This window comes from Onychomys torridus, chromosome 1, assembly GCF_903995425.1.
Source record: "Onychomys torridus chromosome 1, mOncTor1.1, whole genome shotgun sequence".
Classification (NCBI taxonomy): domain Eukaryota; kingdom Metazoa; phylum Chordata; class Mammalia; order Rodentia; family Cricetidae; genus Onychomys; species Onychomys torridus.
Genome location: NC_050443.1, coordinates 152,561,437 through 152,576,067, shown reverse-complemented (window position 1 = coordinate 152,576,067; position 14,631 = coordinate 152,561,437). Strand labels below are relative to the sequence as shown.

Below are 14,631 nucleotides of genomic sequence, written 5' to 3'. Positions count from 1 at the left end.
AAATCCCAGCTAGTCAGAGGCAGGTCCTTCCTGATCTCAGTTCCTTAGCAAATGGTCCAAAAGGCCAGCTTAACAGTGAGCTGGCATTGTCTGAGGAATGTGCAAACCGTGCCTGCATCTGCCCGAGGACACTAGCCCAGTGTCTGGGCATTTCAGCAGTTGTTCTGAGGGCTTAGAATGCTTATCCCCATAAGCAGCTGAGCTGCCTCCTGTTTCAGGAGCAGAGCAGAGGAATGCTGTGGAAGAGACCCAGGCCTCTGGCCACCCAGATTAGAGAGTTTTGTGCTGAGGTCCCTATATGGTTGTGTTAGAGTGAACGGCCAGCTCCAGCCTGTCTCTGCTCCTTGTTTGGGAAGCAAGTGGGAGGGGATCAGACTAAGGGGCTATATAACCCTTGAGCATTCAGCTTCCCCAGACACCACCCACCCAGAGTAGAGAAGCCCAGCCAGTCACCATCAGGGTAAGTGGCACCAGCCCAGGGGTGTGACTGAGATCCACAGGCTCTTTTATTGCCCAGTGTAACCAGACATTGTCTGTGGGACTCTGGATGACTCGCATGTTCTGCCTTTTTGAATGAAGATTTATACTATTAAAATGATTGTAGCTTTTGGGCTTGCATGATTTTACATTCCACTTGGGCTAAAATGAAGCTTGGTTTAATGGGGAAGGTGATGGAGATGGACTGGAATTCTGTTCATGCATGTCATTTATAAAATCTGTGTCTAGTAAACCAACTGCTCAGATCCTGCTGCCTACTGTATCGGTGAAGTCTAGCTGTATTTGGTAAATTGTTCATTTATTTCTACTTAGGCATTGGAAACTTGGATTTGTCTATGGCTCGTATTTAGTGTTGGAGACTGTTTATCTGACTCTGTTTTTAGGGTAAACTGAGGTAACTGATAGTGGATGTCAGGAGGGAACTGGGGCAGTTTCCAGCCCTCTGGTGTTGGCTGGAAATGTATGTGTGCATTGCTTCTGGGTCTCCCTGGCTCTAACAGCTGTGTCCCATGTTGGAAATGTGCATCCAGTGAGTGCGCCAGTGTCCTTACTGTTCAGACTTGTGCCGTTGCTCACGTGCAACAAAGCATTGTTTCTATGCTTTCTGCAAAGAAAGGAGGGAGTGTCTCATCCAGGGGAGGACTGATCTGCATTTCTTTGCCTCAAGTGTCCCTTGGTCTGGTAAGCAGTGCTTCTGTGGAGCCAGCCTTGGCACCCCAGCCTAACCCCTGTAACTCAGGGCTTGGTAGCTTCAGCAGGGAAGGCAGTTCTCTCAGTAAGATTTTCTTCCCGTTTCGTGATTCATGACTAAATATGGCTTGAGACTCCCAAGCTGGGAATGGTACTGTCCTTTCCTCCTCCCCTCCCTCCCCCTCCCTAACAATTTGTTTTTGGCACAAGATGCACTCCACTGTGCTGCACCGAACTGCCTGACCCGGGTGCAGTTCCAAAAGCAGACGCTGAAGCCAGAGTGTTTTACCTAATTAGGAAATGCTCGGCTTCGAACTGAGCTGCTCATTCAGGTTAGATAAGAGTTGTAAACCACAGCAACAGTCCCTCTGGGAACAAGGAGACTGCTTCTCTAGTCACGATGCTCCTTTCAGGATCACTAAGACAAGTTTCCTGCACATTTTTTTTGGTGAAATATAATTATATAAATACATCTTCACTGAATTTGTATAGTATTTTCCTGCACTTTTTTGGGGGGGAGGGCAGACAGCTCATTTTTCTGAATATATTGAAGCAAAACTCCGTGTCATCTCTGTCCAACAAAAAGTTTAAGTGGTTTATCCTTCCCCATGTTGAGAGAGCTTCCTAATTCTACATGGCTTATCCCATTTGTGGCCCTGGTGCTCAGTTGGAAAGCAGGCTTAGTATACACACAGACTCTGCTGGCCCCTTTTTGCTGGCTGCCTCTGACAGTCACGCTGCTTTTGTCTGTATCTCCGTGGAGTTACAAACTATCTTCTGACTCCTCAACACCTACTAGAAAGGAAGCCAAATATAATTCAGTGTCTGAAAGGAAAGAGAAAAGTGAGGAGAAGAAAGAACAGACCATGGACAAATCCTGTCTTCTGTTCTTGGGAGGGGACCCACACATTGAAGATTTTTGTTCTAATCTGGAGGGCAGTGCTGGAAGAAAGAAAAAATTACAAATAAAACTTCTGGATGATGATAATAATCACATAATGATATCCATTTGCAAAGCTCTGACTGTCCTTCCAAACTTTCAAAAGTCCAAGCTTAAATGTCAGTTAATTAATATTTTGTTTTAAAACCAAAGGAGTATATGCTCAATTAACCAAGTTTAGAAGACAGGTCAGAACTCAGAATAAAGACTTGCACAAAACCCAATACTTACTGCTTCAAAAGATCCCCAGTAAATACCTTGATGAGAATAAGTAAGTTTTGCAACAAACAAGCAAACAAACAAAAAGCCCACATTTTATTATGGTCATAAGATGTTACTTTCCCTAACTTATTAATCTTAAGTAAGAACAGCTGTTAGCATACTGTGGGACTTTCAGTTTAACGGTGGCTTTAATTAATGAAGAAACACTATCAACTCCTGCAACTTCAAACATCTCGGAAAATTTTCATTCATGTTGTTATATTAGACCAGCTCTTGTTGGTCTCAAATTTGTGATCCACCTGCCTCAGCCTCCCAAGTGCTAGGATTACAGGTGTGCATCATCACACTCAGCTTTGATTCTTCTTTAATGTCTCCTCAAGTATACAAATCTTTAGACCCAAAATAATTCTCTTTTAAACATTAAAAATGAGACACATTTTAACACTTTCAAATTGTCGTAGACTGCCCATTCCTCAAAATCTACCTTTTTGGAAACGAAAATTAACTTACACTTAGAAAAAAAAAAATGTGAGTTTGGTTTGATATAAGCAAATAAAATTGGATAGTAGTTCTTTATATGTGCTAAATACCATGTCCCTGTGGAAATCTGTTTTCCTACTCTGGAACTCCCATCTCTGCAGCTTGTTCACTCACTCCATGCTCTGGCCAGCTTGAGAGTGTTATGAGAGCCTGTGACACTCCACTTGTTGCGCTGAGGGCCTGTGGTGTTAACCTGGAAGTCAGCGGTGGAGCTCATCAAAGGCTTTACAGCCTAGTGAAAGCATTTCAAGATAAAGAGTGTGTTGGTTGAGATTTCAGGAGAACCTCCAGCTAAAATAACACAAGAGGGCCAAGAACCCTGTCTGTGGGTTGGAGTGATGGTGAGCTCTGATGACTACTCTGGTACAGCGGGGACTGCTTCCTCCCTGTCTCTGTAGATCCCTGTGAAGCTGCTCCAGCTATGTGTGAAGAGGAGGACAGCACCGCCCTGGTGTGTGACAATGGCTCTGGGCTCTGTAAAGCTGGCTTCGCTGGTGACGACGCTCCCAGGGCCGTTTTCCCATCCATCGTGGGACGGCCCAGACATCAGGTGAGCCAAATTCTCATTGAACGTTGAGAGAACTGGACTATAGGCTAGATCTTTCTGTGTCTACATGTATCCAACGATTGTCAGGTGCTTTCTTCCCAGAGTTTACATAACCTTGTGAAAGATATATCTATGATAGGTTGGGATATAACCTAGTGATGCAAGGTGCGTGCTCTCTCTCTTTCTCAGTCTGTCTCTGTCTCTCTCTCTTTCTCTGTCTCCATATTGGTGATGACTGATGCCCAGGAATATATGTCAATTTCACATATCAAACATATAGATTATCTGGTAGATTTTATATATACATATATTTATTATATACTGTACCTATATGCATATAACACATATTTATTATATATTGATAGTACATATATGCATATAACATATATAATATGTAACAGCAGAATATATAATAATATATAATTACAATACAGTAAAAATTCTGTCATTTTCTCATGCACACAATCTAAATACAGCCACCGTGACCATTGTCCTCACTGCAGTAGCAGCAGCAGCAGAAATCATCATAAGCTGCCCTTATGTACATCATCCCCACTTCTGGGAAAGAAAGGAAAACAAAACTCAACCTTACCGAGTTTGGTTTTAGATGAAAGGCAGTACTGTTACCAAGTGTAACTTTACATCACGTTAGCTGTCAAAGAAATCATCAGTTCACAAGTTTTGGAAAGAACTGACTTGTGGTTTGTTGAACCATTTCAGGGAGTCATGGTGGGAATGGGACAGAAAGACAGCTACGTGGGTGACGAGGCGCAGAGCAAAAGGGGGATCCTGACCTTGAAGTACCCGATAGAACACGGAATCATCACCAACTGGGATGACATGGAAAAGGTACCGAGAACTTGCTGCAGGCTGACTCTTCAGGGTGCAGAATTCCAAAGCTCCCGAGAATCAGAACCACACACTACAGCCTGGGGCTGCTGTGGAAGACAGCCAGCTATCATTGCTCAGCTGCGCTGTTATTTGTTATTGCTTAGCTTGGATTATTACTCACTGAAAAGCACTTGACTGACTTCTTTTAGAAAATGAATACCTTGGCTATTGGAGTTTATAAATTGGTGGGAGACAGGTCTGTAGCCCTTTGCTAATGTGGGAATGACTTTCTTTCACATCCATTGGACTGCCTTCTGAGGACAGGCATCCCCAGAGCATCAGGTATCCAGAGGTAGAGTTCTGGCAAGACCCTTAGCCAGCCCATTCTTGAATGTGTTTTGTTGTTGTTGCTGTTGTTGTTGTTAATTTGCCCTGAGCAGTTTTCTTAATTTTTACAATTGAAGAGGAGACTACATTAGCTTTGGTACATTCCTGAATGCCCCTGAATATATTGAAGTAAAATTGTGACTGACAATTTTTTAGGATTTCTAAAAATTTCTGAGGATTATGAAGATTGTTATTAGGCATTTCAGAAGCACTAGTAACAAAAAAGCAAAAGTAACAATCAAAAAGCGAGATGATTTTTTTAAGAGCAGCAGAACGTATTAAACCTGCAACATGTTTTTATTTAACTATTTATTAGCTTTTTGTATCCTCCAAAACACATATATTCACCCACATATACTCACATGTATCATCTAAAAATAAATCCTTACACATAATGCTACTAAAATGTGTTGCTAGTTATGTGTAAATCTTTTCTCTGCAAGGGCTGCCCATCCTTAGCTTGAGTTAATCTGATTGTGGACTTGGCGCAATTGCAGTTTGTGCCCTGCAGGTGGCAGCATCACCAGCGGGAAAGAGTCCTTCAGGCGTCTCTCCATGGAGCATAGCAGCATGGATGATCCGGCTATGATCGGTATAGTGAAAGAGAGTATAGGAATGGAAAACAAAACAAATCAAAACAAACAAACAGACAAAAACCAATCCTGCCTTCCTGGCATTTAAATTCAGAGCATATTCTGGAGAAAAGGAGTGGAGGAAGGATTGGGGTATTTTTAACCTTGTTTCAGGTAACTGCAGGGTATAATAGAGGACTGACCAGGGTTTCTGAGCACTCTGCTTTTGCCTTTTCATTTTATAGAGCAGAGTGTCTGTTCAACTGATTATCTGTTTAGTGGAATAAGATGAACAGATTAAGGAATAGTTGCCCACTAATATTTACTGTAATGATGATTTATGAAGATGGTTTCCCAAACTGCTCAGCCCCACCCTTTCTTCCTTTCACTCCCTCACCTCCCCCCACCCCCACAGGGCCAGGATTTGCCAGGGTCCCTTTCTTTGCCGGAAACCACAAAGCCAAAAACAGGAAACTAGAATCGTGACAAATTCTTTAAAGTTGGTTTTACTTTTGTTAGTTTGCAAATTGTCATCAGCCATGCCTGTTTACTCCTGGGTCAATCTCAAATTCCTAATTCTGGTGGACAACAACCCTTCTTTAAAAGGGGAATTATTTTAGTCCTTCCATAATAATGTGCCCTCTTTTAACATCCAGGGATTAAAGAGGTTGCTCAATTATAAAGCCAGTGCACTTTTGTCCAAAATACAAACACACTACACACAGGTGGGCGTGGGCTGTGGGGAGGTGTCTAAGGTCTGGCATCTGCTCCTGAAATGGAGGTCTAGACTGTTCCTGCTGAGGCTGCTTTTCCCATCCCTGGAGGGCGAAAATATTGAGGGAAGCAGAGGTGGAGACCTTCTCCCCACCTGCACACACCTGTACACAACTACACCCCCCCCACCCACACACACAGAGCCAAGAACAGTCTCTAAAAACATTAAATATGGCAATTAGGTTTTCAGGTGAGCCCCATTCATTTACATGTATAGCTATTTGTCCTTTTATTCATTGTCCTAAATCAATTTCCCATGAATAAACTAAAGGAAGGCATGAATAAAGAAGATGTGGCTGATTAATGAATGATGCTATTCATTCTAGCCTCTGGGCTGACTAGTTCCTCCAGTGTTATTTTATGTAATTCACAAAAGAACCAGTGAAGCACATACTGTTTATTTTCTCCTTCAGTTACCAGTAGTGAGACTGGAGGTGAAAGTGGCCAGGAACTTGCTAGCTCACACAAAGAGAAAGCCGCCCAGCTGTGGTCTCAGTCTTCATTTGACTACAGAGCCTGTATCCTTGACCACTACACCATCCTGCCACACAGACCTGGTTTTGCTTAGTCACTCAAATGGATGTGCAGCCTTGTGTGTGCTATGCACACCCTCTGGGCCTCTGGGTCTGCATCTACACAGATGAAGCCTTGTACCGTTCGTCTGATGCTGGTTTGGTCTGCACAGTCTGCTCCCTTCCCAGGCTCTTCCCAGCACACCACTGTGTTTCTCTTTCCCTGCCCTCTAGATCTGGCACCACTCCTTCTATAACGAGCTTCGTGTGGCCCCTGAGGAGCACCCCACCCTGCTGACAGAGGCACCACTGAACCCCAAGGCCAACCGGGAGAAAATGACCCAGGTAAATATTTGCTCCAGAATGCAACACTGTTGGATTTGGGGTAAGGCTAATTAGAGTAAGAGCACAGCATGGCAGACAGAAGGCCCTAATGGGCAGTTCACCCAGACTGTCCACCTGGAGACCCCATGGCCAGGGATCATGACAGTGCTCACCTCCTTACTGCACAAAGACTAGACCATTTTCCCTCAAAGGGCAAGAAAAATGTTGAAAGGTTTAATTAAGAAGGAACATATCTAGGGTTAGAAACTTCCGATAAGTCATTTCAAAATGCAGTGTAACATAGTAGGAACTGAATCTGTCACTGAAAGTCACTTAATTTCTGAGAACCCCCAGCTGCTTTGTTTGTTGGGAACATTAATACTATCATTTTCAAGGGATAGACATGCAGACTAATGATGCAAAGATGATATGTGAGTATCATGGTATGTGGCATAATACACATCAACAACTAGTAACAATTACTGCCACTGTTGTCTGTCTGACACTTAAGACCCTACAGCAAGAGACCATCCAGTGAGCTAGCTACAGAGAGTTCTGGTGTGGATGAGCTGTCAAATGATAATATCAGCTGCTCTGGAGACCACTCTGTCTCAGAAGAAATGATACTTGTAGTAACAACTGTCATTCTGTGAGTTATGTGGAGGTAGAGAAGTGACTGAAAACTATGGGTTTCTAGCAAACATCAGACATTCCTTCAGCTTTATGCACTGAAGAATGTTGTCAAAATGGAGGCTGGGGACATCTTCTGATGCAGGAGGAGCCTAGGGAGTTCTGGCTTTAATCTTGTCCCTAAACTCCTTGGACTAATGGATTGCATTTATATGTAGCCTTCTATTCCATGATATAGGTCCTATATGCCAAGATCATACCTAGCATCTCCCACCCTAGCCATGGGGACCTGATTCCAGGGCTGGCATTGACTCAAAATTGCATAGACATTGAAGATTAACCTGAACCTGAGACAGACCACACAGCCAGGGTTGTTCATAGCTAGTCTAAGCACTGGGCTTTGGTTGATGTCCCTTGGATATTCTCTTGTCTTTTCCTTTTTGTCTTTGATGTAGTTAATGATTCTTAGATTCTCTCTGAGAGCTCACTTAGTCCAAAACCCTTCTCCCTTTACATGTGAGAAATAAGGAAAAAAAAAAAAAACACCCTAGTGAACCCCATCACATCCAATTCAGGACCAAGACTAGAGCCTACAGCTAGCCACCCCTCACCTCGCCAGGTCTGTGTTCACAAGGCTGGCTCCTGTCCTCTCCCGTCAGGTAACCAGTGTGAAGGCCCTGTCTATTACCTCCTTCATTTATCTTTTTCCTGGGACCAGGTCTGCATTGGCCTTCCTTCCTTTGTTCTTACATGTCTGGAGGGTCTGCATCAGGCAAGGGGGTATGCACTTATGTGTTCTTTGTAAGACTGACAGCATCGTCTACTTAACACTTTGGATTCCTTTGCAGATCATGTTTGAGACCTTCAATGTCCCTGCCATGTATGTGGCTATTCAGGCTGTGCTGTCCCTGTATGCCTCTGGACGTACAACTGGTAGGTAGCCATGGGAATGGGAACCTTAGTCAAATGAATCCACCAAAAAAAAACCTGTGATATTTGACGGTTACATCCTCTGGGTTGTGACGGATGAGAAGTGAATTAGACCAGACAGAGATGATCCCCACCCAAACAACAACAGCAACAACAACAAAACAAAACAACAATAACAACAACAACAACAACAACAACAAAAAACCAAAAAACTTGCTTTTTTTTCAAAATCAGCCCTGGACCCCACTTCTTTAGCAAGATTTCTCCAATGGCTTCCCTCTTCCTCTTCCCGTCTCCCACAAACACTCTCTTTTTACCTCTCCCATCAAACACGTCCTCTCTAGAGGCTTAGGAATTACTGCTCCCCATAGTTTTTAGTGTACTAGAAGAGCAAGTAACTGCACACCAGCTGCTGCGGTGACTTACAGCAGCTCAATGGTCTCCCTAGGTATTGTGCTGGACTCTGGAGATGGTGTTACTCACAACGTCCCCATCTATGAAGGCTATGCCCTGCCCCATGCCATCATGCGTCTGGACTTGGCTGGCCGAGATCTCACCGACTACCTCATGAAGATCCTGACTGAACGTGGCTATTCCTTTGTGACTACTGGTGAGGCCCAGGGGAGGTGAAGGGAAGAGGATGGAAGACAGCGTGTTGCTCAGTTACTTAGTAGAAGGAGTACTGTCACTCAAAAGGGGTCACAGAACCAGAGAGAAGGCTCAGCTGGTTGACGTGCAAGCATGACAACCAGAGGTTGTCCCTGAAGCCACAGTGAAAGGAGACACCGGACAAGAGTTACCTTCTGCCACCCACACATGTGCACACACACACACACACACACACACACACACACACACACATACACACACATATGCACACATAACAGTAATGATAATAACTAAAATTAAAAAAATAAACTAACAAAAGAGTTGGTAGTTCATGACTTAACAACAGTAAAGCCTGTCGCCAATGCACAGGGAAAAACAAAGCTTTTCCTGCCTTGTGACTGTAAAGTGACTACAGTTCCTTTGAGAGTGGCTGTAGAGGCAGGTGTAGTAGGGCAAGTCAGAGTAAACTCCATTTGTCTGTACACTGCTAGAGATCAGTCCAGGGTGTTGCATTTGCCAGCCAAGCACTCTACAACGGAGCTACACCACAGAGCTACTTGGGCATTTTTTAATTTCTGCATTCATAAAAAGAAAGGAAAGCGTAAGGATAGAGAAATGTGACTGGCAATCTTTGAGGCATCTAACAGGACTTGAGTCCCAACTCGTTACCCTCTGGCCATGTGACCTTGGACACTAACCAGCCTTGCTAAGCTGTAGCCCCTTTATCTGTAATACGGGCCCAGTGGCAGAACCTGCCTCCTGTGACTCTATGAGTATGGAACACTACCATGCCTGTAGGATGCTTTGCCAAGAGTAAGCGCTCAATATCATCTGTTTTAGCACAGGTCTAGCGGGCAGCGATACGTGTGTGTGTGTGTGTGTGTGTGTGTGTGTGTGTGTGTGTGTGTGTGTTGCATCATAGCTGGTATCACTCACACTTTCCTGATAAAAGGCCAGTTCAGTGACTCTGTCTCCAATTACCTGAATCCTCACAAATTGGGAACTGCCCAAGTTTTAGGTCTCTAGATGTACTTGGAGCCAATTCTAGGCTCCATGCTTGTGAACCCTGACAAACATTGCAATCTTCTTTTCCAATATGCTTGAATTAACTCTATTCTTTCCCCCAAACACCACCCAAAGATTCCCAGGAATCAGGTGGAACTAGTACCTTGGAATCTTAAGGCACAGGAGCCTGAGTAGTGGGCAGCCATCTTTTCCCTATTTCTCTTCATATGTGCCACCGGAACTGGAGCTGTCCTGAGCTAGCCTCTGCTTCATTTCGAAAAGTGAGGAATGTATCAAAGATTGAGCCACTACCTATCTGGGAAGGGAAGCAAAGACCTTTGAGTCATTTGGAAAACTCTGAGTCTTCTGAGGAGCTGGTTCAGAGAGTGACATGGGCGGGCAGGCTGTAGCCCCTCTGCAAACCCTAATGTGCACCCTGTTTGTATGTGTTTGACAGCTGAGCGTGAGATTGTCCGTGACATCAAGGAGAAGCTGTGCTACGTAGCTCTGGACTTTGAGAATGAGATGGCCACTGCTGCCTCCTCTTCTTCCCTGGAGAAGAGCTATGAACTGCCCGATGGGCAGGTGATCACCATTGGGAATGAACGCTTCCGCTGCCCCGAGACCCTCTTCCAGCCATCTTTTATCGGTAGGCACTGGGTAGTGGAGTCTCCCTGGTCTGTACCCAGCCAGTCCTGGCTACTAGTACCCATTGGCAGGTAGAAATGAATCAGGGCTTCAGAAGCAGAAGCAGTTCGACAGCAGGGAAAGTGCCACGTGGTCAAAATGAGAAGACCCCAGGCAGCCAAGAAAGGACTTGAGTGCCTTGGAAAGTTCTCTTAAGTTGTGGTCCCGACAAATGTGTTCTCAGCCTATAATGCAAAAGATGAACGTTGTCTGTGTTTAGGATGTAGTGGAGCACAGGGATGGTTGGGGAAGAAGAACTGATTCGGAAGGGTGGGGGAGGGGCACAGTCAGAGGGTGCCCACTTCACACTCTTGGCATGGCAGAGTGTCTTCTTGGGAAGCTGGGGCCTGAGCTTGAGACTTTGTTCTATTCTCAGGATTCTGAGAATGTCACTTAACCTGACACTCAGTTTCCTCTTACTAGGGTAGCTGGAAGATTTATAGCAAAGTTGTATAGCACCCCCCCCCACCCACCCACCCCCACCCCCGGTGCCTGTTCAAAACAAACATTCAACAGTTTGCTACTGTCAGCAGTGAGCAATTAGGTGGTGGTGTTGCCATTATAACTAGATGACAGGGCTAAGAAGGATGAGGGGGCCACCTAGAGGTTTATTACAAAAAAAAAAAAAAAAAAAAACCATGCATCAGAAATCAACAAGACAATCAGCCACACACTCCCCACTCCCCCACCCCCACTGCCAAATGTCTGTACAAAGATTGCATAAAAAGCATCTTGGTAGCTGGGCATGGTAGTACATGCCTTTGATCCCAGTACTAGAGAGGCAAAAGCAAGCAGATCTCTATGGGTTTGAGTCCAGCTCGCTCTACAGCAAGTTCCAGGCCAGTTAAGGAAACATAGGGAGACCAGTGTTAAACAAATTCCACCTTGGGTGTTAACAGCTGGGGAGAGATGGGAATGCTTTGATCAATGGCCCTGGCCCTCCCTTTTATGGAGCATCTGAAGGCCTAGCCCCTCATTCAAGCCATATATAGCAGAATCTCTACTGAGACAATGGTGTTAGCATGTTATAACCTCTCCCTGGAAGTGCTGCAGCTGAGCCTCCTCATTAGATAGGAGGTAGGAGGGTGTGGAGCATAACAAAGGCCCTTTGGTCTCTTGGATGGTAGTTTCTAGTTCCTGATGCCTGCCAGCCTCACTCAGATTAGGCAGTTGTGCTGACATGGTTATTCGAGATCAACCCGAGTTTTCCCCCAGCATCCAAGGTCCATGGCTTGTGTCTCTTTTCCAGGGATGGAGTCGGCTGGTATCCATGAAACCACCTACAACAGCATCATGAAGTGTGATATCGACATCAGGAAGGACCTCTATGCTAACAATGTCCTCTCAGGGGGTACCACCATGTACCCGGGCATTGCTGACCGGATGCAGAAGGAGATCACAGCTCTGGCACCCAGCACCATGAAGATCAAGGTACCACTGGGAGACCCTGTGATTCATGAAGCGGGAGGGAAGTTCTAGAGCAGCCACTGCATGTGAGGCAGCCTAAAAAGTTCTCTGTTGTTTCCAAAGGCAGTGTGGCTGAGGTGGGAGTGGTTTAAACTTAGACATGTGCCCCTTAAAACAGGCTCTGAGAAAGCCTTTCCAGAGGGACTATATGGTGAGAGGGGAGCACTGCTTCCTGGAGGCTCCGGCTCCTTTGATGCCTGTCTGACTGGCTAGAATCCCTCTCCCTTCTATGGCTGAACATGCTGCAGAGCCTACTTAGTGGAGTTTGCAAACAGGCAGGCTGCATGCAATGGGACTTAGACGAAGCCTCCAAACTTTCCTTCTTCAATGGAAATGGATGTGAAACTTGGGGGCCCGGTATGGTCAGAGAGCACAGAGAGCCGATAAAACTGGGGACGCCAAGATGACGTGTTCACAGAATGAGTCTGAATAATGTCAGGAAGTGTCTGTCTGTATGGTCTGTGCCACTTTCTAGAAACCTGAACTTATCACCACCACCCCACACTGTGGGAAAATAAAAATGTGTAGCGTCAAAACAAAACTCCTGTGGGGACCAATTTTAAAATTAAACCTGATACTGACACAGCCACTGGTGACCATTATGGACAGTCTCCTGAGCCTATGTCTTTGTATGTGACAGGAGATTCATTGGACACCTACCCTTCAAATTAGTTATAGGAGTCAAATAAGCTACTACTACCTGTAAAGCACTTAGCACAGGGCCGATACAGTGAGAGCTGAGTGAGGGAAAAACTGAATATTGAACCAGAGCTTGTGGGCAGACAGAAAGAAAACTTGTGACCAGAGTTTCAGAACCTCAGTGCCTCCACTGCTGGTCAGGCAATAAGATTGGAGGACAATTTGACATCACTCACCTCTATGTTTGAGTGGCTGTGGCTTATCACACCCTGGCCTGATGCTCCACACTCTGCCTAAGCTATTGGCTCAACAAAACCAAAACAACAAAAAAATGAGCATTTCCAGTTTACACTCTGAGTAAAGCCAGCCCCTGCAGGGTAACACTCGGACGGGGGACCCGGGGACTCTGTGTTGGACGGTGCATCTGACTGGGATTTCAGAAAGCAGTGGCCAGTTTAGTCAGGTAAAGAACACTTTCGAGGAAATTTCTGGAAAAATTACCATGTCTCCACACACACTAGGACTTCTACAGAAAGTACAGGTCCTGCTGAGCTCTTAGGCACAGCTCCTGGAATCTCTTCTGGAGACATTGGCAGGGCTTTTATGCAGAGGCCCCACATGACCTCAGGGTTTGCTCAATGAAGGGGTAAAGGAATTAGGGACGACTTGGCACAGATTGCATGAAAAAAAAAATCAGTGGGCTCACTGGGGAATCCCTATACCCTGGCATGAGAAGAATGCCCTTCTTTTCCAGGAAGGGCCAGCGTGAGGCACTTCTGGCACTGGCGCTCTCTTTTTCTTATCCTACAGATCATTGCCCCTCCAGAGCGCAAGTACTCCGTCTGGATCGGCGGCTCCATCCTGGCGTCTCTGTCCACCTTCCAGCAGATGTGGATCAGCAAACAGGAGTACGATGAAGCTGGTCCCTCCATCGTCCACCGCAAATGCTTCTAAGTCACCTCCCTGCTCTGTCTCTAGCACACGACTGTGAATGTTCCGTGGATCAGCGCTTTCGGTTCCTTTCTAAATCATTCCTACCCAAAGCTTTGACTTGTTACTCGTGTTTTTAAATAAATCAGACATGTGCTACCCTTAACTTCTAGGTCTGGCCTATCAACACTATGAATCAATTGTTTCGGTTAGGTGGGACTCATTTATATAGGGTGGCTCCCTCTAGTGGTCAAGAAAGAATGGGACGCAATAGAATGACCTGTTCCCAGGCAATGGATAAAAATCACTTCAACAGGGGAATGTCCACTTAAAAGATGTACACAGGATGCATTTGAGAGTGCATAGGACTTGCATATATTACATATAAGAATATATACTAGTACCAGGAGGAAAAATCTACACTGACTTCACGACTGTTTGAGCGACTATATTATTTTATACATAAAATGGTAGCCTGATAGGCAAAAGGTGAAAACAAAAACAATCTTACATCTATTCAAAATTTGCCAAGCAATATGGTTTTATTAAAATTACATCTTTTGTATTAAACCATACACCTATGCATGAATATGCATGTGTGGGTTTTTTTGTTTGTTTGTTTATGTTGTTGTGTTTTTTTGTTTTGTTTTGTTTTTGTTTTTTCGAGACAGGGTTTCTCTGTAGCTTTTGGAGCCTGTCCTGGACTAGCTCTGTAGGCCAGGCTGGCCTTGAACTCACAGAGATCCACCTGCCTCTGCCTCCCAAGTGCTGGGATTACAGGCGTGCGCCACTACCACCCAGCTGCATGTGTGGTTTTTAATTCGCACCAAGTCTTGAATATTATTTGACTTCAATGTACTTCAAACCTTGTGTATGTAAGAAGGTATAATTTTTTAG

The 14,631-nt window shown here is 44.9% G+C and overlaps 1 protein-coding gene across 1 annotated transcript; it reads left to right on the top strand.

The window, feature by feature from the left end:
* The first annotated feature begins 377 nt into the window (after positions 1–377).
* Acta2 (actin alpha 2, smooth muscle) lies at positions 378–13,900 on the top strand. Its single transcript, XM_036166970.1, has 9 exons — positions 378–460; positions 3,289–3,440; positions 4,158–4,286; positions 6,748–6,858; positions 8,316–8,400; positions 8,846–9,007; positions 10,469–10,660; positions 11,948–12,129; positions 13,615–13,900. Exons 2-9 carry the CDS (start codon positions 3,312–3,314, stop codon positions 13,756–13,758), a joined length of 1,134 nt encoding a protein of 377 aa, XP_036022863.1. The 5' UTR covers positions 378–460; positions 3,289–3,311; the 3' UTR covers positions 13,759–13,900.
* Positions 13,901–14,631: the final 731 nt, after the last annotated feature.

Excerpts from the sequence above, each read along its gene's own strand:
- Acta2 (XM_036166970.1), top strand. The coding sequence starts at position 3,312 with ATGTGTGAAGAGGAGGACAGCACCGCCCTGGTGTGTGACAATGGCTCT. Across the intron at positions 9,008-10,468 it reads CTATTCCTTTGTGACTACTG|CTGAGCGTGAGATTGTCCGT; the intron begins GTGAGGCCCAGG and ends TGTGTTTGACAG. Across the intron at positions 10,661-11,947 it reads CTTCCAGCCATCTTTTATCG|GGATGGAGTCGGCTGGTATC; the intron begins GTAGGCACTGGG and ends TCTCTTTTCCAG.